The 20,108-nt window shown below is 57.5% G+C and overlaps 1 protein-coding gene across 1 annotated transcript; it reads left to right on the forward strand.

Moving 5' to 3' along the window:
* The first annotated feature begins 252 nt into the window (after positions 1-252).
* On the forward strand, positions 253-9,347 carry LOC102004445 (collagen alpha-1(II) chain). Its single transcript, XM_005373945.2, has 2 exons — positions 253-2,231; positions 4,876-9,347. The coding sequence occupies exons 1-2, from the start codon at positions 2,122-2,124 to the stop codon at positions 8,465-8,467; spliced, it is 3,702 nt and encodes a 1,233-aa protein (XP_005374002.1). The 5' UTR covers positions 253-2,121; the 3' UTR covers positions 8,468-9,347.
* The last annotated feature ends 10,761 nt before the right edge of the window (positions 9,348-20,108 follow it).

Here is a 20,108-nt window from a genome sequence, read left to right on the forward strand (position 1 = left end):
CGGTGCATGAGCCAGGTACCACCTTTTGTTGGTGAGGAGGAGCAGGGAGACCTGCTGCGTCTCTGCCCGCAGCCCCACAGAGTGGGGCAGAGGTGTCTCTACAGACAGGGTCCCCTGGCTGGCACACAGGGCCCTGGGGCATGTGACAAGGCTGTCTTAGGCTGAGTACAGGAGCCGTCGAAGGGACAGACAGACAACGGGCGTGCGACCGGCGGGTCTGCACAGAGGGGCTAGGAGGGGCGCCCCTAGCAAGTGCAGAGGGCATGTCCTTGGCAGCCGGATATGGCAGTATGGCCGCCCTTTGCCAGGGGCCCAGAAGCATCTTCTAAGCCAGTGTTTGCTATGGGCACCCAGTGTCCCGCAGGACAAGTGTGAGGTCTCTCAGGGGTCCTGTGGAGCCTGATTTGAGCTGATCTGAGACCCCACTTCTCCAAGGAAGGAGCAGAGGCAGGTGGACTCCTGGAGCGGGGTCACGCAGGCTCCAGTGGCCCTAGCATGGCCAGGGACTTGGGTACAGAGGTTGAGGCCCAGCTACCAAGGACAGAAATGAGGAGCAACCAGGGCCTCAGGGTGGGGCCTGCAGGGCTGCTCCCTGTGAGTGCCACAGTGGCCCAGCAGTGCTGTGGTGACCTGGAAGCCCAACGGCGAGCAGCTCAGCCTACTTGCCCTTCAGATGACCTCCATGGCCAGTCAGGGCGCTGAGGCCTGAATCAGGAAGGCTTACTGCACCCATGTTTGTGTTGGCCCTGGAGGGAGATTCGGCTCTGTGGCTCATCGAAGCACCTGAGGCATTTGGTCATAGGCTCAGCCCTGTGTGTGGCTACTGCTGGGGAGGAGCCAGAGTATCCACTCAACATGGGCTGGGGCACTGGATTGCAGCCCAGAAGAGGTGCTGGTCACAGGGGCGGAGGCTTAGACAAGGACTGGTGCCTTGGAGACACGCAGAGCTGCGTCCCTCCAGTTCTGTGATCTCTGGGGTCCCCAGTACCTTCACCTCCTGCTGGGCTTAAACCAAGACCCAGGAGCCCAAGAGCATGTGGGCAGCCGGAGTTCACTAGGAGGGTAGGGATAGGAGGGGCCAGACTCCTCAGGGACAGGGCAGCAGTGGTGGAAGGCTAGGGCAGAGGGCAGGCCCAGGGGGATGAGGCACTGTGGTTAGCAAAAGCTGAGGACCCCCTTTTCTATCACAGCCAGTAGGACCGGGCTGCAGCGTGTAAGCATCCCCGCTCCTGCTGCAGGCATGGGGCCAGGGCCAGCACGGCTCCCTGAAGGAGAGTGCAAGGCTCTGGTCCAGCCCCTAATCCCTGTCTGGCTGTAAAGCTTAGAAAAGCATCTGACCTGCTCCATGACGAAGAGCACCTCTGAGATCTTTGCAGAACTTTCCAGAACTCCAGCTGGGCTGACTATTAGTCTGCCCAAGGAGACAGATGGCCTGTGAGGGCCACAGTGGCCTTTGCTGGTGAACACTGGACACACTGGGCACCACAGCAGGCCTGAGCCAGGGCAGCCAGTGGGTGTGGAGCACTGCGGCTCCATGGTGTGGGACGAGCACACAGCAAATCCAGCATGGGCCTGACTCTGCTCACGACCACAAGGTGTCACGGCCCCAGCATGGGCACCTCCAGGGCACCCAGTGCCCCATGGGGAGTACAGTGTCCAGGCAACACATGGCCTTCATGTGACCCCACCTGCTCCAGGTCACCCGCCTCGGGAGGGAGGACTGAAGCCAGCGCTCAGTTTAGACACGAGGCTCAGCGGGAAGTGGGGACCATCACTGCCGTTAGTCAGATGATCACCATGTCCCACGGCACGCAGCCGAGCAGCTATTTCAGTCATCTTAATGACTCAACCTGAGAAGTCCTGGAGATGATTGAAATAGCCCAGTCAGCTCCCAGGAGGTGAGCACAGAGCTCCCGAGGACAAGGGCTCCACCGACGTCCTCCCCACCTGGGCAGGTAAGTCTGGGCCCTGAGAGCGAGGTCCTCACCTCATGTCCCCACAGGTCTTGTGGCTCCTGGGGACTTGGATACAAGTATGTGTGTGGCCTGGCACGTGGAGCTCAGCTGGGGCAAGTAGCAGCACTCACCCATAGGAGGCTCTCAGCCCCATGGCAGAGCAGGAATGGATGCACAGAGACAGAGAGCACCAGCTGGAGAGTGTGACCTGGGTGTGAGTCATGCTGGAGTTCTGTGTGTGCAGGACCCTCGGCACTCATACTTGGACCCATGGCGGTGAGCATGACATGAGCGAGGGAGGAGGGCAGTGTCTTCAGGAAGTACAGAGAGCCCACCTGGAGCTGGAGGACAGGGCAGGGTCCTGCTGGCTCGGGCTAGCAGTGGGGGTCACATGAGCCTGCAGCAGACAGGAGGGAGGATGCCATCTGTCCTGGGCTGGGGCAGGAAAACCTGAGGGCTGCGCTTCTTGGGATGAGGATATGTCTAGCACACCTGACATCTTAGGACAAGCACCTGGGGTGGTGTTGGGCTGAGACAGCTCTGGGTGCCCAGGGCTCCTGGGGCTGGAGATGCCACTTCTAGAGGCAGGGGAAACAAGAGGGTGAAGCATTTGAGGTGGCACGTGGGTGAGTTTGGGTGTCTGCCAGGGGCCAGCCCCAAGATGCTGAGCCGAAGCAGCCACTGATTAGCAGATGCCATGTCTTATGGGACCTTGGGACATGAGAGATGCTGCCCCACATGTAAACCTCCTGCTGCAGGGATGGTGTGGGTCATGGCACATCCAAACCCCCACTCCAGCAGTGCACACAGCCTTCCTGGAGCCCAGCACCAATGCAGTGTGTCTTTCAGGCCCGGCAGGGAGTGTGGGGCTGTGGGAACATGGAATGTTTTCCTCGACCCAAACCCTCCACCTTGCTGCCCACTGCATCCTGGAGGCTGAGCGTCTTTGGGGAAAGGAGGCTTTTCTCTCCCTGGGCAGCCTCCTGGGTAACTGCACCTGCAGAGGGAGGTGTCAGACCCTCAGGTGGGGAAAGCTGGCCACACTCCCGGTGCATGGCACTTGATCCTAAGCCCACCTGCCATCGCAGTGCTGAAACCCATGGCTCCTGGGTATCTTGCCGCCTAGATGCCAGCTGCAGGCAGATCTGTCCACGCTGGGCTGAGGAGAAGGGTGGCAGGGGCTGGGTGGCAGGGCCAATGCCAGGATCGCTCTATCCTTATGAGGACTGCAAGACTCCTTGTGTCGGGGGGCTGGTGCTTTGAGTCCCCATTACTCAGAACAATGGCATGAGGGCCAGGCTCAGCGCAGCTGCTCCTTGGATTAACTTATTTTTATGTGGGCGCCATTCTTGCATCATGGCCTGGGTGTGTCCAAGCTGTAGCTCTCTTCCTAGGGACTCATCCACCCTGTGTTTCCACAAGGATGGCTGTCCCCAGGCTCAGGTTTCTCAGCCCTCTTGGTGGCTCTCAGGTGGGGCCCACATGACAGTGAGGGCCTCGCAGGGGTTTTGGAGGCCTGCCTATACCCTAAGATCTGGGTCCATAGGTCCACAGGTATGGAAGTCCATCCATGGCCACAGTCATGCAGCCATGTGTGATCGGCCGGGATGGGGTGGGGACTTTGTCACCCCACCGGACACCAGGGTGGCCTGGTGAGTGCGTTTAAAGAGTGGTTTCTAGAATCAGACTCCCCCTTCTGAAGGTGATGGCCACGCACATCCTGCCAGTCCTTTTCCAGCTGGCCAAAGTCTCTGCAGCTTGGCAGCTTGGCATTTCCACTGAGCAGATCCAGGGACCGCCATTTCCTGTCTACAGATGCACCATTATTTAAGCAGCAGTCTAACACTCTAATGTGTTAGACATCGGAGTGTTTATTGACTTATTTACTTCTGCAGTGCTGGGAGGGCACCAGGGCTCCACACAGGCCAGGGGAAAGCTCTTGTTCTGAGCCATGCCCCAGCCCTTGGATGCTTCCAGGGTTAGGGTTGTAATCCTATAATTAGCACAGTGAAGACCTTCCCTGTGGTATTTGAATTTCCAGTCTGTCTCTGGTTGACTCTAGAATGAGTCATGAACAGGTGCAGCTGTGATGCCAAAACTCAGGGTGATCTTACCATCATCACCTAGACAGGTGGGAGGTGGCTCTGGCTGACCGGGAGCCCTTCTGCTGTGGTCCAGGCCACCGTGGAGTGGAGCTCCGTAGCCTGCCCCTGGCTGGCCAACCCTGTCAGGTAATAGGAGCCTATCTCTCCAGGCCAGCTGGCTGGCGGAGGAGCCAGGGACTGGCAGGGAAATATGTGACAAGTGCCCTCCAGCCTGGGGATCCCTCTGGGAGCCCTCAGGGGCCTGGCTCCTTCCCCTCCTGCTGTGGCTGCTCCTGGGAGCCAGCACCCCACTTGCACCAGCTACTTCCTGCCCACGAGCCCAATGAGGAAATAGTCCTACTTCCTTCCCCCCAGGGTCAGAGGGGGTGTGACTGCAGATCACCTCAGATTCCCAGGCTCTTGGGATTGTGGTGGAATACAGTATATTGTTAATTTTATCTTTCCTATTAAAACTGGAGGTGTGTACAAACCACACAGAGAATATAAATTTTATACTTAAATGTCTGGCCTATTAATGCAAGTGAAATATATCCTTTTTATTTAAAAACACTTTAGGCACAGTGGTTTTCCACGGTGCTTTTGCAGAGCCAATGATTGTGGGCCTGAATTTCTAAGCCCCCCGGTGGTTAGTGTGGTTCATCAGGCAACAGGGGTGAGTCCTGGGCAGCCCCTGGTAGACCAGGCGCCCAGCTCCCACTCTTCCTATGGATGCTGGGGATGCTCAGAGTACGGGGCTCCCCTCCAGCAGTGTCTTGTGGAGTTGCCTGGGGACGGTGATGATAACGCGTGTGACCATTCATCTCTTTTTCCCGCAGCCTGAAGAGCAGCAAAACTCACGGAGACAAAGTATCCATGGACGCACAGGCACTGAGGAAGAGGCTTGGCCGGGCCAGTGGCGAGGCAGCCCAGGCCCTGCTGGGCAGCCTGCTGTTCTACGTCCTGGACCGCACCGAAGGGCCCCTGAGGGCCAAGGATGGGGAGCACAGGGCCAGTCACCCAGCCCTGCTCCCAGAGGCCAGCCGGCGGCCCACTCGCTTCCAGCTTCTGCAGGCCAAGTTCATGGGCAGGGGCAGAGAGCCGCCCCTGAAGAGGAGAGAGGTGGGTCGGCTGATCCCCAAGGACAGGCAGGGGCCTGGCCGGAGCTTCGTGAATGCCACCATCAACAAGCTGCTGGAGAAGGCCCAGGGGAGCGCCAGCAGCCCCAGCCAGAGGCCGGCAGCCCGAGAGAAGCCCCGCTGGGGCGGCCCAGGCGGGAAGGGCACAGTGAAGACCATCCTGAAGAAGTTCCTGGCAGCAGAGGAGAAGGAGGCCAAGGAGAAGGACACGCGTGAGCAGCCCCCTAGCCTGAGGCCTGGAGCCTCCAGGGGCCCCCCGCCAAGGGTGGGTGGCCGAAGCACCATCTTGTCCAAGCTTCGGGAGAGGTTTGAACAGAGCGGCTGCCTCCATGCGGAGGCCAGGATGTTGCCACTGCGCAAGGAGGACCGGAGAAGCCGGGCCCTGCAGAGGAGGATGCACCGGCCGGAGGTCCGCATGCTCCACACGGCCACCATGGCCACCAGCTGCACCAGGATGCCCCCCGCCCACTTTCTGGCCTGCACAGCTGAGCCTCTGCCGGCCCTCAGCATCGCCACCGTGGTGGGCAGCCCCCGCAGCTGGCTGTCCCGCTGCGCCAAGATCAGTCACCTGGATGCCAGGCGTCAGGCCAAGGTGGAGGCCAGCCTGTCCCCCAGAGTTCGGCACACAGAGCCTGGTGGGAACAAAACCCCAGGAGTGGAGCTCCTGAGCAGGAATCCCAGGGAACAGTCCTCTGTGCCCAAGGCCATGGCTCCTGGAGCCCCCCACATGGCCCTGAGTACAGCAGGTGGCCCCCAGCCAGAATTCTCCTGTGCTTCCCTCGAAGACAGAGCCCTTAATGGCGACGCACCGACTGTGGCCATGCTCGACCCAGCCAGCCCCGGTGGTGCTGAGCCAGCTGCAAGGGACAGGATAGTGGGCTCCAGGGCAGCAGGGGAGGCAGACCGCATCTGGGGAGAGGGGGAAGGCACAGGGGAGGGCCCCCAAGTCACCATGACCGTGTGTAGCTCTGAGGATGAGGCAGAAAGTGTTCTTCCAGCCTCTGAGAAGGAGCCCCTCTTTGCCATCCAGAGGTGGCTGCCCACGCTCCAGCAGGGAGCTGAAGCCCATGTGCCCCCAGCCCCATCAGGTGTTCGGGCAGAACAGCGCACACAGCCTGGCATGGTGTCTCCACAGATAACTGTGCAGCTTCCTGTCATCCTTGAAATGCCAGCCCCACCCGTGCCCCAGCCCAGCACGCTGAGCTACGAGGCCTGGTATCCTCAGGGGTCACAGGGAGAGGCTGTGATGGACAGGGTGGCAGCAGGGAACCCTGACAACAGGGATGCCCCAGCCCTGGGAAAGCTAAGCAGGCCAGGCCAGGTGCCAGAGAGCTCTCTATCTTCAGGGCTGGGACCACAGGGAGCCCTGAAAGATGCTGCTGGCTTGGACTCCAGTGCCCCACAGACAGTCCTGACCCCAAAGCCCCCAAGTTCTCCCAGTGGAAAGAGAGACTCCTGCAGCCATCCCGGGCCTTCAGGACCTGCCATCTCTGTGCACAATGGTGAGACACAGCTGCTGACAGAATCAAATGAAACACAGACACCTCATAAGACCTCCTCATCCCATCATCCCCCAGCATGGGAAAGCCGTCTAGCGGGGAGCTCCCACCCTACCCCTGCTTGCCTGCCAGGGTCAGGTCCCCAGGAGAGAGGATCCTTGCTGGCAGCCCCCCAGGGTTGCAGACAACTTGAGATTTGCCCATCTGTAGACCAGAGCATCCACTGTGGGCAAGAAGAGCGTCCCGGGCTCCCAACAGAGCCGGCTCCACCCCTGGGGATGGCCCCAGGGAACTCCAGCCATGACCTGGGCAAGAACAAAGTGTCTTGGCTAGGGGGCCAGCCCAAGACAGGCATCCCCGCCTCCAGGGAGACAGCCATTGCTGGGAATGTCCCGGATCCCACAGTGCCACGGTCAGGCGCCCAGAAAACACCACAGGTGTCTGCCCAGATGGTGCCACAGGCTGGCACCCAGGTCCTGAAAAACAAAGCAGCAGAACCAGCCACTTTGGGTGAGGAAGGAGGCAGAGCGCCACCCATGCACCCCTGTGCCACCGCAGGAAAGGGTCTCCCCCAGGAACGTGCACCAAGTGGACCCTCAATGCACAGGGTCGGGGCCACAGAAGGGGGTGTCCGGGGCCCCGCGTGGGTGCCCCCCATCGTGCATCTGGAGTATGCCACTAACCCTGGCCGGCCACTCACTGTGTCCAGACCGTGTGCCCCAAACAGGTCGGGAGCCAGCAGCCCTCATGTCTCCACAGAGAACAAGGATGTCCACGCCATGGAAGGGGATACTCTGTGCAACAGCATGACTTCCCGGACACCAACTGCCAGGCGCTCCCAGGAGTCTCCAGGCTGCGACCTAGGCCAGCCACGGTGGCCCTCTACAGAGGCACAGGCATGGGACCCACAGCCTCAACCCCGCACGGTGCGCCTCCCTACACACCCTACAGGTCCGGCCCCCACCAAGGAAGCCTGGCCTGACCAGCAAGCCCTGGAGCTTCCTACCCCTGGCCAGCAGGCAGAGCCCAGCGCTGTGCCCAAGGTGAAGAGCTCAGGCCCCGCCCCAGCAGGCATGGGCCCACCAGAGAGTCACTGTGGACCCGTGTACTCACAGCAGACAGGACAACAGGACAGTCTTCAAACAATGGCAACACCTTTGGGCCAGGAGGCCAGGAGATGCAAGCCAGAGCCTTGGGCAGCTCAGGACCTGGCAGGGAGCGAGAAGCCAGCAACAAGGGAGAAGCCAGGCACTGTCAGAACCAAAGATCAGGAGCATCCGCCGGGGCCCAGGGTCAGGCAGGTGGGCAGCCCAGCCCAGGAGGATGGCACACAGGCTGTAGGGAGCCCTGCTGCACAAGACCAGGGCCAGGCCAAGAGAACAGTGCCCCAGGCCAGGGGCCAGCCTGGCAACACTGCCAAGGGAGCACCTATTGCTGGCACCAGCAGGGACCCCTCAGTGCCGGCCCCCAGCCTCGGCAGCCCAGGCAAGACCGGCACCAGGCGCCCCTCCCAGGGAGACAAGAGTGCAGCAACTTGTCTCCCAGAGCCGACAGACAGCCCCACCCCCGCCACACCTGACGTGTGGAGCCACCAGGCCCCTCAGGCCCAGGCTCAGGCGGGGGCCCCAGACACGCCAGGGGCAGAGAGGGACCAGCCAGACTGCGAGCGGCGCAGGAGGCTGGTGCACTTCACTAAGTACAAAGCCCAGAGCTTCAGCGACCAGAGAGCCTTTGACCTGTCCTTCAGGTCCGTGATCCTCAGGGCGAGCGACACCCTCGAGGCCCCCAAGTGAGAGCCCAGCTGGGACCCCAGCACTTCAGCACCCCAGGGTGCAGTAGACGTTTCCTGCCTCCAGGTGCTTCCTGAAGAGATGTCTATGCCCATCTCCCTCTCTCCCTCTCTCCTCCTGCCTGACCTGACCTTGGGTTGACCTTGGGCTGACCTCAGGCTGACGCTGGGGTCCCTCGTGGTACTATGCAGGTTCCTCCAGCCTCTCGGGACTAGGAAGGTGCCTAGCCGGGTCTGCCAGCTGCCTGCCTGTGGCCCTGTGCCCTCCCAGGGCCTTGTGTTTGATCTGTGTTGTCCCTGGCAGGGCACAGCTTTGCACACGGCCATCTCCTGTGTCCTCCCTGTGCTCTGGGGCCTCGCTCCCCACTCCTGCCTGTGCAGCACACCCCGAGCTGCAGGGGTGCCGGGCAGGCAGTCAGAGGCTGCAGCAGCACACGGAGCCTCGGTCAAGAGCTGCTGGTCCCTACCACAGACCACGGGAGATGCCCAGCAAGACCCAGGAGTCACCACAAGGGTGTCCACCCTGACTCCAGCCACTGCTGCTCAGAAGCTGGCAGTTAGGAGCGCAGCCTCGCCAGCCCACAGCCGCAGAGCCCTGCCTGGCTGCGACCAGCGTCGCCAGTGTTCTTGACCAGCTGCCTGAGCTGCACCAGTCCAGCTGCTCCTGGCTGTCTAGAGTGTCTGTTCCTATGGATCAAGAATCATAGCACAGCCTCCTGGTGGGGGTCCACAATCGAGGGACCTGCAGGAGAGCTGCAGATCCACCTCTGCGGATCAGTTTCTGCTCTGTCAAGACTGCATTCGCAACTGAGCAAATCTTTCTTTCTTTCTTTCTTTCTTTCTTTCTTTCTTTCTTTCTTTCTTTCCTTCTTCTTTCCTTTCCTTTCTTTTCTTTCTTTCTCTTTCTTTCTTTCTTTCTTTCTTTCTTTCTTTCTTTCTTTCTTTCTTTCTTTCTCTTTCACTCTTTCTCTCTTTCTCTCTCTCTCCCTCCCTCCCTCCTCCCCTCCCTCCGATCCTCCCTCTCTTCCTTCTTTCCTTCCAATACTAGGGATGGAAACAGGGTCTTTGTGTTGAGCTGCGTTCCCAACCTTTAAAAATTTTTTTTTATTTGAAATAGAATCTTACTAAGTCATCAGATTGTCCAGGCTGGGCATGAACTTGCAATCCCCTGCCTCAGCCTCCCAGAGTGCTGGGATTACAGGTCTGTGCCACCGAACCCAGCTGCAGTGGAGCAATTTCTTCAGATGCAACTTGTCACACTCACTGCGACCTCCTTGGTTTTCAGATTTTAATGTCCACACAGAGAAAGGCATTTTCTGGGCCAGGCTCTGCAAAGACACCTGGCAGAGCGTCCTGTCCTAGTGAAGCTATGCTGCCTGAGCAGGATCTGCTGAGCTCCCAGGACCGCGGTGCTTTGTCCAGGACCGGCCCATGTGTTTCCCTCTGTCCTCCCCTCTCCAGTCAGTCCATTAATCCCAAATCTGGCTGAGTGCACATGTCTTACCCACAAGGACAGGCAGAGCCCGGGTCAGGCACTATGCACCCCTCCATGGGGCGGGCCCTGAGTTCCTGGCCTGTCATCAACTCCAGAGGTCTCTGTGGGGCTTCTTGGCAGCACAGCTGGACGCAGGGCCCCCCGCCCCTGTGGCCACTGTCAGGCTACTAGGCAGCACAGGTGTCACAGCACCGTCCTGCCCCTGGAGCCCTGGGCAGGCTTGTGTGGAGGTGCATCCGGGGTCCCTGCCCAGGAATCACTCCTGGGTTGGGCTGGCTTCCAGTCCCTGCAGAGGAGCGGGGAGGCGCTTACGCATAGCCCTGTGCTTGTTTTCTGACTTTACACTCTGCTCAGCAAGGGTGCAAGGCAGGGATTGGCAGGAGTGTGATAACAGAGAGAGGAGGCAAAATCTCACCCTCAGGCGCTCCCTCAGAATCAGGAGCAGTGGGACTCCTCCAGGAAGCTTGGAGAGCAGGCCACTCCCACGTCAGGAGGAAGCATGTGAGCAGGCCGCTCCAAGTACAGCAGGTGGTTGCCTGAAGCCACTGCCCCTCACTGCCAGAGCACAGAGCCTGGTGTTCAGGGAAAGCTGGGCTCGCCCTTCCTTTGTGAGAGTCCACTGGGAGCACAGCATGCTGTCATTGCTGTGGGAAGACAGGCAGCACTCCTGGGTGGGGTGTAGCACATGCTTAGCATGGATTTTAGGTGAGACTCGAAATTTACACAGAAACAGGGACATGGTCTCCTCTAGCCTGCACTGGCCCTTCCTCTAACCTGTGGGAACGGCTTCCTGGCTGAGGCTCGATGCAGGGCCTGGCTCCTCGCGCCCTTGCAGATGCCCCTGAGGTGCACAGCGGGCACACGCGGGCACCCGGGGCAGCGGGGCAGTAGCAGCTCCACAGCAGGTGCTGGTGTCCCAGACGCAGCACCCCTCCGGCCGTGAGGATGTGCCCTGAGGAGCGCCCTGCCCACTGAACTGCGGTCTTTTAACTGTGTCAGTCCACAGCTGTGTATTAAATCACCCTTCTTTGTACATAAGCAACTCTAAAGTGTAACTACATGTAAAATGTCAGAAAAAAGTAACTACACTTTGTTTTGTATTTTCTCTTTTGAATTTTTACTAACTTTGTAGAGCTGGGAATAATTTCAAGGAAAAGGAAATAAAGTCTGTTTCCCATTGCAGATCTCCTCCATACACCTTTGAGGGCCTGCTTAAAGGAGGCAGGGCGCCCTGTCAGGAGTGGACACTGCCAGATCTGGGCAAAGGGGGAGGCTTGGAGGAGGACCCCAGGATGAGCCCTGGGGAGGAGCCTTGTGATGCTCCCGGGCCCCTCCCTGGGTCTAGCTGAGGAGTTAACACAGCTGCTCCAAGTGGCGGTCACTCTGCGGCGAGGCAGGGCCTCCTGGGGCACTGGGCTCTGGAGAGCCAGGCTGCGCTGCGGCTCCAGGGCAGGCAGAGGAGCAGCCTTTAGACAGTGCATCATGCAGCATGGCGGTGTTCACCCTGGTTTCTGACCCACAGCCCTTCTCAGCCAGGACATCGGCCCAGACAAGCGCTTCCTAGAGGGTTCACTGTGCCTGTTTTCGAGAAGGGTCAGGATCAGGGCGAGACGCTGGCTTTCTCCACCTTCGCTTCCAGGCCAAACAGTGCCTAGAAAGCGACCTGCTTCTGCAGGAGACAAAACTTTAGGACAGAGTCAGTCTTCTCTTTGCCTGAATTCTCACAGTCTTTCCAGGAGGCTGTGAGCAGCAGTGCTGGGTCACTGTGCCAGCAGCAGGTGTCCCTGGGGAGCCCCTCAGGGACTCTCCTGGAGCTGCGGTGCACAGCTGGAGGAGGGCACCCTGGGAAGTGTGTGGCCCACTGATACCGAGCTCTTACTGTGTGTGACACCTGCATGCGACACCCATTTGCTCAAACCCAGCAGGGTGCTCTATCACTGCACTCTCCTAACCCTTTTTATTTTTTAGTTTGAAACAGGGTCTGCTAAATTACCCAGGCAACATCTTGAACTGGCAATCCTCCTGCCTCAGCCTTCTCGGTGCTGGGACACAGGCATGCCCTACTATGCCTAATTGACTCAGGTGGCTTTCTAGTCATACATACTTGTTCAGTACCTGTCCCAGGTAACAAAGAACCAGCTTCTAAGGTGAGGCCCTGACTGTCATGTGAAGTGGTTATCTCTTTGTCTTAGTTATTTTTCTCTCGTTGCTGAGACAAAATACCCAACACCCAAAATTAAGGAAGGAAAAGTTTATTTAGCTTATGGTTTGTGGATGTTTTAGTCCATACTTGGCTGGCTCTGAGGCAGAGTGGCACATGGCAGAGGGCAAACATTCATGGCGGCAGAACACAGCAAAAATAAGAGCAAAAGGGAGGAACAGCAGTGCGTGCAAGCCTCTTTCCCTCCCTTATATTGTAAGCAGGCTACCCCCACCCAACGGCGGCACTCACATAGTTAACCTTCTAAACTTCTCACATTGACACAATGAACAACATCCTAGAGCAGGAAGGGCATGTCCTTTGCACCCCAGGATGTAGAACTGCTGAGTCACTTAGCCAAACCTCGGGACTCCTCAAGTTGACACAATGTATCAACCTTAACACTCTTCTTCCAAAGCAGGGTCCTCCAGCCGGCTTGAGCCTCTGTGGCAGAGAACCTGCCAGGCAGGGGCGGGCATGGGAATGTGCATACACAGGACAGAGGTGGGACCAGTGTAACTGGGGTGTGACTGTGTGCTAGAATCCCTCTGGGGCCTCTGTCTGCCAGGTGTGGTAGCACATGCCTGTAGTCTCAGCACTCGAAGAGGCTGAGACAAGAAGATCACAAGTTCAGACCCAGCGTGGGCAACTTTTGAGGCTCTGTCTCAAAATAAAAACCTAAGAAAAGACTGGGGATGTAATTCAGTGCAAAAGCCCTGGGTTCAATTCCCGCCCGGTACCAAAAGAAGAAGGAGAAGCAAAAGGAGGAGAAAGAAGGAGAAGCTTCCACCTCAGCCCGGAAAGGTGGACTGAGGAAACCAAGTAGCTTACGTTCCAGGGCGACTCCCCTGGGCAGCCATGGGAGAAATACAACTAAAAATGAACTCTCTTTACAAGCCAGAAAGTGTGTCCAAAAAGGTGGAAGAGAAAGAAGAGCATTTTGGGACCAAGGAAATGTCAGGGCACCCAGAGCGGGCCTCTCTGTACTAACTGGTGAGCACAGGGGTCCCGAAGTCTGTGCTCTGGAGCCTGAATGTCCTCAGCTGCTCCACTCAGCCTTTATAATGCATCCTCCAAACGCGGCTTCCTACCTTGTCAGTAGTCACCTTGTACATGCAAAACTCTTTCTGCTCACCAGGGGGCGCTGTGCACCTGGCTCCCTGGCCCGGGAAGTCCGGAGCCAGGAGCCCTGCTGTCCAGGCCCTCAGGGGATCTCCACAAGGGCAAAGGGCTCCACCAACCTGCAGATCACGAGGGATGCAGGAAACTTCAAAGGGAACCTGTCAGAAACAGGATAAACTTGTTCTTCCTGGGCCCGCAGCCCTCTGGAGACAGCGTTGGGGAGAAGGACGGCTCCCTGCTTCAGCTCAGAATCTGGGGCCCTGAGGCCCAGCCCCAGGACAGGGTGGCAGGTCTTGCAGCATGCCAGAGCAGAGCAAGGAAGACGCCAGCCTGAGGCCCGGCCCTTCTGTAGGGAGCGCCGACCTTTCTGACAGAAGCCTCCACCTGCCCTGAAGCTGGCCTCTGCTCACAAGGCTCATTACACTCCCAGGCCCTGCAGTTTCCTGGCCCCTCCCTCGTGTTCCTTGCCCTTCAGGGCCCCATCCTGTCCTTTGCCTGCCCATGGTGGAAGAGGAGGAGCCCCGGTTCTGACCACACAAGTGAGCCCCCTTTTCAGGGACAGCCACTGTGCCCAAACTCTCAGTCCCTTCCAGACACTGTGTGTGGGACCTTGTTATGGCTGTGACACAGCACTGTGTTATGTAGCAACCTTCTCCTTAGAAGATATTCACTGTCTCTCTACCATGATACTTGCCCACTGGTAACTCTGCAGTTTCTCCTCCACCGAGCTGTAAGCTTCTTGCAATGCCCAGAGCAGAATTCCCGATGTTCAGACCCGGTGTAAACAGAAGAAAGGAGGCAAAGAAGCTGGAGTCTGATTTTACCAGTGGCCCTCCATGGGTCACCTACCTCCTAGGCCATGTGGGTTGAGCAGGTGAACCAGACTTGTTCCCTGAACCTACTTTTCCTCTTCACAGTAGTGCTGGATAGGGTCTGAAGAGGCCACCTAGGAGGTCCAGGGCCTCCCTGTGGAGGAGGGGACCCGTGGGTGTGGGGGCCCTGTCACCAGAGGCCCTGCCTGGCCTTTAGTCCCTTAGTAAACAGCCCTTGTGCTGCCGCAGAGCTCCTGGCAGGCAGCAGGGGTGCCCAGCAACACATCTCTGAGCCTTCATGGAGAAGTGTGTAGGCACAAGAGGACCCCAGATGCTGCACCCAGGTGGGCCCCCCGGGTGAGCTCTGTCCTAGACCAGACCTGGAAGTGAGCCCACAGCAGCCCTCCCCAACACTGTGTTCCTGGTGAACGCCCGAGGCAGATGACAGAAGAGTTCGAACCTTCACCAGGCCCTCCCCAGAGACTCACTCGGGGCTGCGAAGGTTTTTATCATCTGCTCTTCTCTTCTCCAGCTTTCTCCTTCTTAGAGCCATTCCAGACTCCATCGTCTTCTCAAGTTAACTAGAAAACAAATCTGTGAACAAAAGTTGAAAATAAAAACAGAAAAATATCTGCAAAATGCACAGAAGTAGAGAGTAGAAGATGGTTGGCTGGGTGGGAAATGAATACATACCGTATTTCCCCAAGTAAGACCAAGTCTTATATTAATTCTTGCACAAAAGATGCAATGGGGCTTATTTTTAGGGGATGTCTTGTTTTTTAATGCATGATGATTTACATGTATTCATGTACATACATCTACATTTATTCAAAAATCTGCATTTAGTTACATCATCTTTCTCCGGGACATCATCATAACTCTCCAAACCCCAAGTTCCAGCCTAAATTTCTCGGGACTCCACTTTCTGTAGAACCATTGGCCCCGATCTCCCAAGTCCCACAATAGCGGTCTCCTTAACAGAGCGCTTCTTGCCCACGTGGTCAGCTCACAGTGCGTTGAAAGCCGCACCAGTGATTTTATCCCACGAATTCTGCACCCAAGTCAGATTTCTCGCAGGCAGGCTCCTCCAGGTTTCCATTACATCAAGGGTGAACTGCAGCTGTGCAGCAAGAGGGATGACAGCGCAGAGTGACGTGCACACGAAAGTGACAGAACTGCAGGCAGCGAAGCTCAGAAAACTGTTATTTCACACGAGCGAGTGAGGGGTTTTCGTTACAGCACACGAAGTGCTATACACCAGACACAACCACATCCACTCTTTATCAAGTGTGCGCATCATGCGCCCACTGCGTCTGCCCTCCGATGGGTCACTCGACAGTAGGTTTCAAATTCATCTGTTTACACAAGTGTTTCCCTCTTTTTTTTTTTTTAATTTTAAAGAGTAAAAGAAGGATAACATAATGGGGGGCTTACCAAATTACAGACAAAGTGGTAGGAAATTATCAATGGTTATTGTTTTACATATTGTTGTCTACAAGATAGTTTCTCAGGAAAACAAATAGACAAATGATAGTGAGTTACAGACAAAAGAGGTAGATTATCAATAGCTGTTATACTATACTTAGGTATCTTCAAAGTGGCTTCTAAAGAAAATAAATACAGCTATACATGAGTGACCTATTGAATAATCATTAACTTTTCTCAATGGTTGCTGTAGGAAGCACATAATGATAGACATGCATCCATTTACGAAATAGGATAGGAACAACACAAACATTGCAGAGTTATGGATAGATTAGTAGGAAAATATCAATGGCTGCTGTAATACATGGTGGTATCTTCAAAGTGGTTTCTCAGGAAGACAGAGATACTCAAGAAGGATCTAATAAGTAGTTACAGCCTAAGGGTTGTCAAAAATCAAGTGAGCCATCTGGGGAGGAAGCCACTTTTTGTAGCATTTTTCTCTCCAACCTCCCATCGCATTGGGACCCCACAACCAGTTAGTGTCCTCTCCCCAACTGTCAGCACAGGCAGCGGGAATCCTGCTGCAGACTTCTCCGGAGCTCCACCACAGCTTGTACTGTCAAGGGAAGAATGGCTTCCAGGGAGTCTCTGCAGGTATTGTGCAAGGTCCTCCTGGTTTACAGCTTCCAAGCGACTCTCATGACCCCAGTCCACAAGACCTCTGACTCCGTGGGCTTAGTCTGCATTCTCATGTTCTCTGAGTACTTGTTCAGCAGCTGCTCCTCCGCTGACTCTGGACCTTTCTGGTTCTCAATGGCAGGAGCAAGAGTGGCCTGTTGTATGGCATGTATTCCCAGGGGTTGTTCAAAGTTTGAATGATTCACACACGTCCGTGGGTGGGCATCTGCAGCCAGTGCATGGTGGGCCAATTGTGTCATTGTTTCTTTGTGTCATGGTAGTTCTCAATTGAGCGGTGGCAGCCGGCCTGAGGGCTGGTGCGCAACAGTGCTCACCGCCGCAAGGCTCCCCCTGCGCCGGGGGCCCTCCTTCCGGGCGCCTACGAGGCAGGGAGTGAGCCAGTCGGAAGACCAGCACTCCCCACCCGCGGCTCCCCATGCGCCTGGGCCGCTCCTTCCGGGCATCTACGAGGCAGGGAGTGAGCTGGCTGGAAGACCGGCGCTCCCCGCCCATAGCTTCCCATGCCAAGTGTCCAAAGGCACCTGCTTGGTATTTACAGATACAGTACTTAAGTATAACTTATATTATCATTTAAGTATTAATGTCAACAACATTATTTATATTTAATTGTATATTAGTATTATTTTATAATTTAACACATCTGTCATGTGTTCAGCAAACATGCTAAAATGCCTCTGTCTAGAAAATGATCTTTTTTTGTGTGTGTATTTTATTTTTTTGAGACAGGGTCTCACTATGCAGTTTAAACTGGTCTTGAGGGGCTGGGAATTTAGCTCAGCAGCACAGCGCCTGCCTGGCAAGCACAAGATCATGAGTTTGATTCCTGGTACTAGAAAAAAACCAAAAAACAAAACAAATAAACTGGTCTTGAGCTCACTTGTAGCCCAGGCTGGTCTCAAACTCACAAGGATCCTCCTGCCTCAGCCTCCCGAGTACTGGGATTACAGGCGTGTGCTACCACGCCTGGCTTAGAAAATGATCTTAACTGGGGCTTATTTCAGGGGTAGGACTTACATTCCAAGAGTCCTGAAAACCATGCTAGGGCTTATTTTCCAATTAGGTCTTATTTTCAGGAAAATATGGTAGGAATGAGCACTAACATGTATGAGAACCCTACCACCAGGGCTGCCAGCTAAGGAGGACAGAAAGTGGTCATCTTGTCCAGAGTGGACACTGAGGCAGGGAGGGCCAGGTGTGCAGGGGAGGAGGGGACCTTGGTCAGGTGGGACAAACGTTAAGCATTGTGTCCTGGGCTCATCGAGAGCCCAGGTGCTGGCTCTGTGAGGTGAAAGGCACAGGGACCAGTGGGCACCATCAGTTTTGTCTTGGCACACAGTGGGTGAGGCCGCAGGCAGTGAGCCCTGCTTCTGGGACACCAAGAATGGATTTTTTTATTCATCCTCTTTTCCAGCTGACAGAGCTCAGGCCAAGTTCAACAGCATCATTTCCAGTCATGAAAATAACAGTGCACACATAGCTATGGATATGGAAGCAGCCCACGTGTCCCTCACGTCCCTGAGCCGCATCCGTGGCTGGCTGGCGCAGCAAGTGCTTCCAGGGTTGACTGGCCCCTGTCGTCATGTCTCTGAAGCCCCTCTAACTCCAAGGATGGCGACCTCCCTTCCTGACTCCAGCTGCTGATAGAAATCAATCAGGTTCTTGTGGCTGCAGAGTGGTCTGGGGACCAGCAGCTGGGCTCAGGGATGGTCAGTAGCGCAAAGTTCCAGGCCATGGCAAGCTTTGTGGCCCCTGGTGCCCATGATCTGCAGCCCTCAGGGTGTGAGGTGTGGCTCTGCAGTATCCCCAGGAGATGGCAGGCAGTGTGCAGGGCTGGGCAGTCCAGCCGAGAGTCCAGTGTTCAGGAGCCCTGGGGCAGCTCTGTCCTCCAAGGGGCAGCAGGAGCCCACGGTATCTGGCTGGCCCCCTCCGTGGCTGGATTGAGGGCAGACCACCAGACCTAGCTGCTGTGGCCATGGTCCCTCCAACTAAGGTCCATTCACTCTGCCCAGGTCTTGCCTGCCATCAGGGCCTTGCCTGGACCTTCCGAAGGACAGTCCAGGGCCCACAGGTGACCTGCACTCATCTGAGCCTACACGGAGACGCCTGCTTCCCTGCCCAGGCCTGAGACCCTGGGGGCCTGCAGGAGGCTGGGCTGGCTGAGCGCTCCAGGGTGAGAGCAGCACTAACCCGGACAACCCTGTAGAAACTGCTGAGGAAAGGTGCCAGGCACTGGGGTCCTTGGTTTGGGGAGGCGACAGGAGGGAGGCTGATCAAGTGTGGCCTGCCATCCCTTGGTCCCAGGGGCTCTAAGCTGGACCCTGGAGGGGGAAGGCAGAGCTGTACCCTCATCCCTAGTGGACATCTCTGCCTCTCCCTCCACTCTTCCTGGAGGATGGTTCTCTGACCCACATGCCCACAGGGCCCTCATGTGGGCACTAACCGTGAAAGGCAGGGTGCCTCCCACACTCAGGCACAAGCAAGCAGGACCAGGGCCTATGCTGTCTGGCTGCTCCACAAGGCTGTGAGAGGGGCAGAGGTGGGATCCGGAGACTCCTCACAAGGGGGCCTCGAGGACACCCTGGCCAGGAGTGCCTGTGCCAGGCGGGAAGACCCAGCTGGGCCTTGGCACTGGCAGAAGTGGGCACAGGCCAAGGCACAGGAGCTGGGAGCAGTGATGCCAGGTCTCTCCGTTCCTCTGGGGCTCGAGGAGAAAGAAGAGAGCAACCAAGCATGAGGCCAAAGCCCGACAAAGGTCACCCATCAGCTCCCCGTGGCCAGCCCAGGCAAGGCTACCGAGGAAGTCCCCAGGATGCCAGGGCACAAGCAGGTTGCAGGGCTGGAGAAGGGATGCTGTCTTCAAAAGCAGAGGGTGGTTGGCTGGGCCGGCCACGTCGAGTGTTCAGAGCCAGCCTCTGCGCCCCTGGGCAGCCGAGGCCGGGGTCCCTCAGCTGCCTGCAGCACCGTGGTTGTGGGGAAGGCTGGAAATGCACAGCAGTCCCCACGGTGAAGGTCTATTTCCACGCACAGCTGTCCAGCTCCTGGTGGACCCAGCGCTGGCTCCAGAACATCCCCTCCACCCAAGTCAGTGTGCCAAGGGCCGAGACCACTCGCACCTGGCCACGGAGGGAGCTCCTAGGGATGCTGCCTTTGCGGTGTGGAGGAGGTGGGAGAGACAGGCGCTCCTCACACCCATTGTGCTCACTGCCCAGCGTTCTGAGGCTGTGGGAGGCCCCCCTCCTCACCCTAACCCAGGCCTGGCTGCTTTGAATGGCAACCAGTGGAGGCTCTCAGCCTAGTGTCCACATCTCAGGAAACCACACGGACAGGGATAAGGCTCCAGAGCGCGGAGCTGCATCCCATCAGAGTGTGCCGGGGAGAGGGGGCGCCACGGCAGTGGTCACATGGGCACATGGGTGCCTGGGGGGGGCTCAGGGTGAGACCCAAGGATGGACCCAGGCCAGGGAGACCCAGGGCGGGGCGCCCAGGGATGGACCTACAGACGGACCCAGGACAGGGATGGACGCCGCCCCTCGGGGTCCTGGCCAAGGCTCCCCTGTGTGGAGAGGCCGGAGCCAGGTCGGGTTCGCAGCCCTGGAGTCTGGGGAGCAAGTGCAAAGAGTTGCTGCTTTTGGGGTGAGAAAAGAGGAGCCGAGGTCCGCAGCCTGACGCTGGGCGCCCAGGGCTGAAGGACCCGCGCTCTGCAGCCTCTTTCCCGGGAGCAGGGCCCCGCCCCGAACCCCGCCCCTAGCCTAGCGCCCCGCCCCATACAGCTCCCAGCCCCACCTCTTGGCCAAATGCCACGCCCGCTCCTGCCCCTGCCCAGCCTCACCCATCTCCGTCTGCCTGCTGGCCCCACCCCTGCGGCACGCCCCGCCCCCGGGCACCTCGCCCC

The sequence above is a fragment of the Chinchilla lanigera genome, unplaced genomic scaffold (genome assembly GCF_000276665.1).
Source record: "Chinchilla lanigera isolate Chin_1 unplaced genomic scaffold, ChiLan1.0 scaffold00003, whole genome shotgun sequence".
NCBI lineage: Eukaryota > Metazoa > Chordata > Mammalia > Rodentia > Chinchillidae > Chinchilla > Chinchilla lanigera.

What these genes read in the sequence shown, in the direction of transcription:
- LOC102004445 (XM_005373945.2), top strand. Translation starts at nt 2,122, where the DNA reads ATGGATGCACAGAGACAGAGAGCACCAGCTGGAGAGTGTGACCTGGGT. An exon ending in TCATACTTGGACCCATGGCG is followed by an intron (nt 2,232 to 4,875) that starts GTGAGCATGACA and finishes TTTTTCCCGCAG; the next exon opens with CCTGAAGAGCAGCAAAACTC.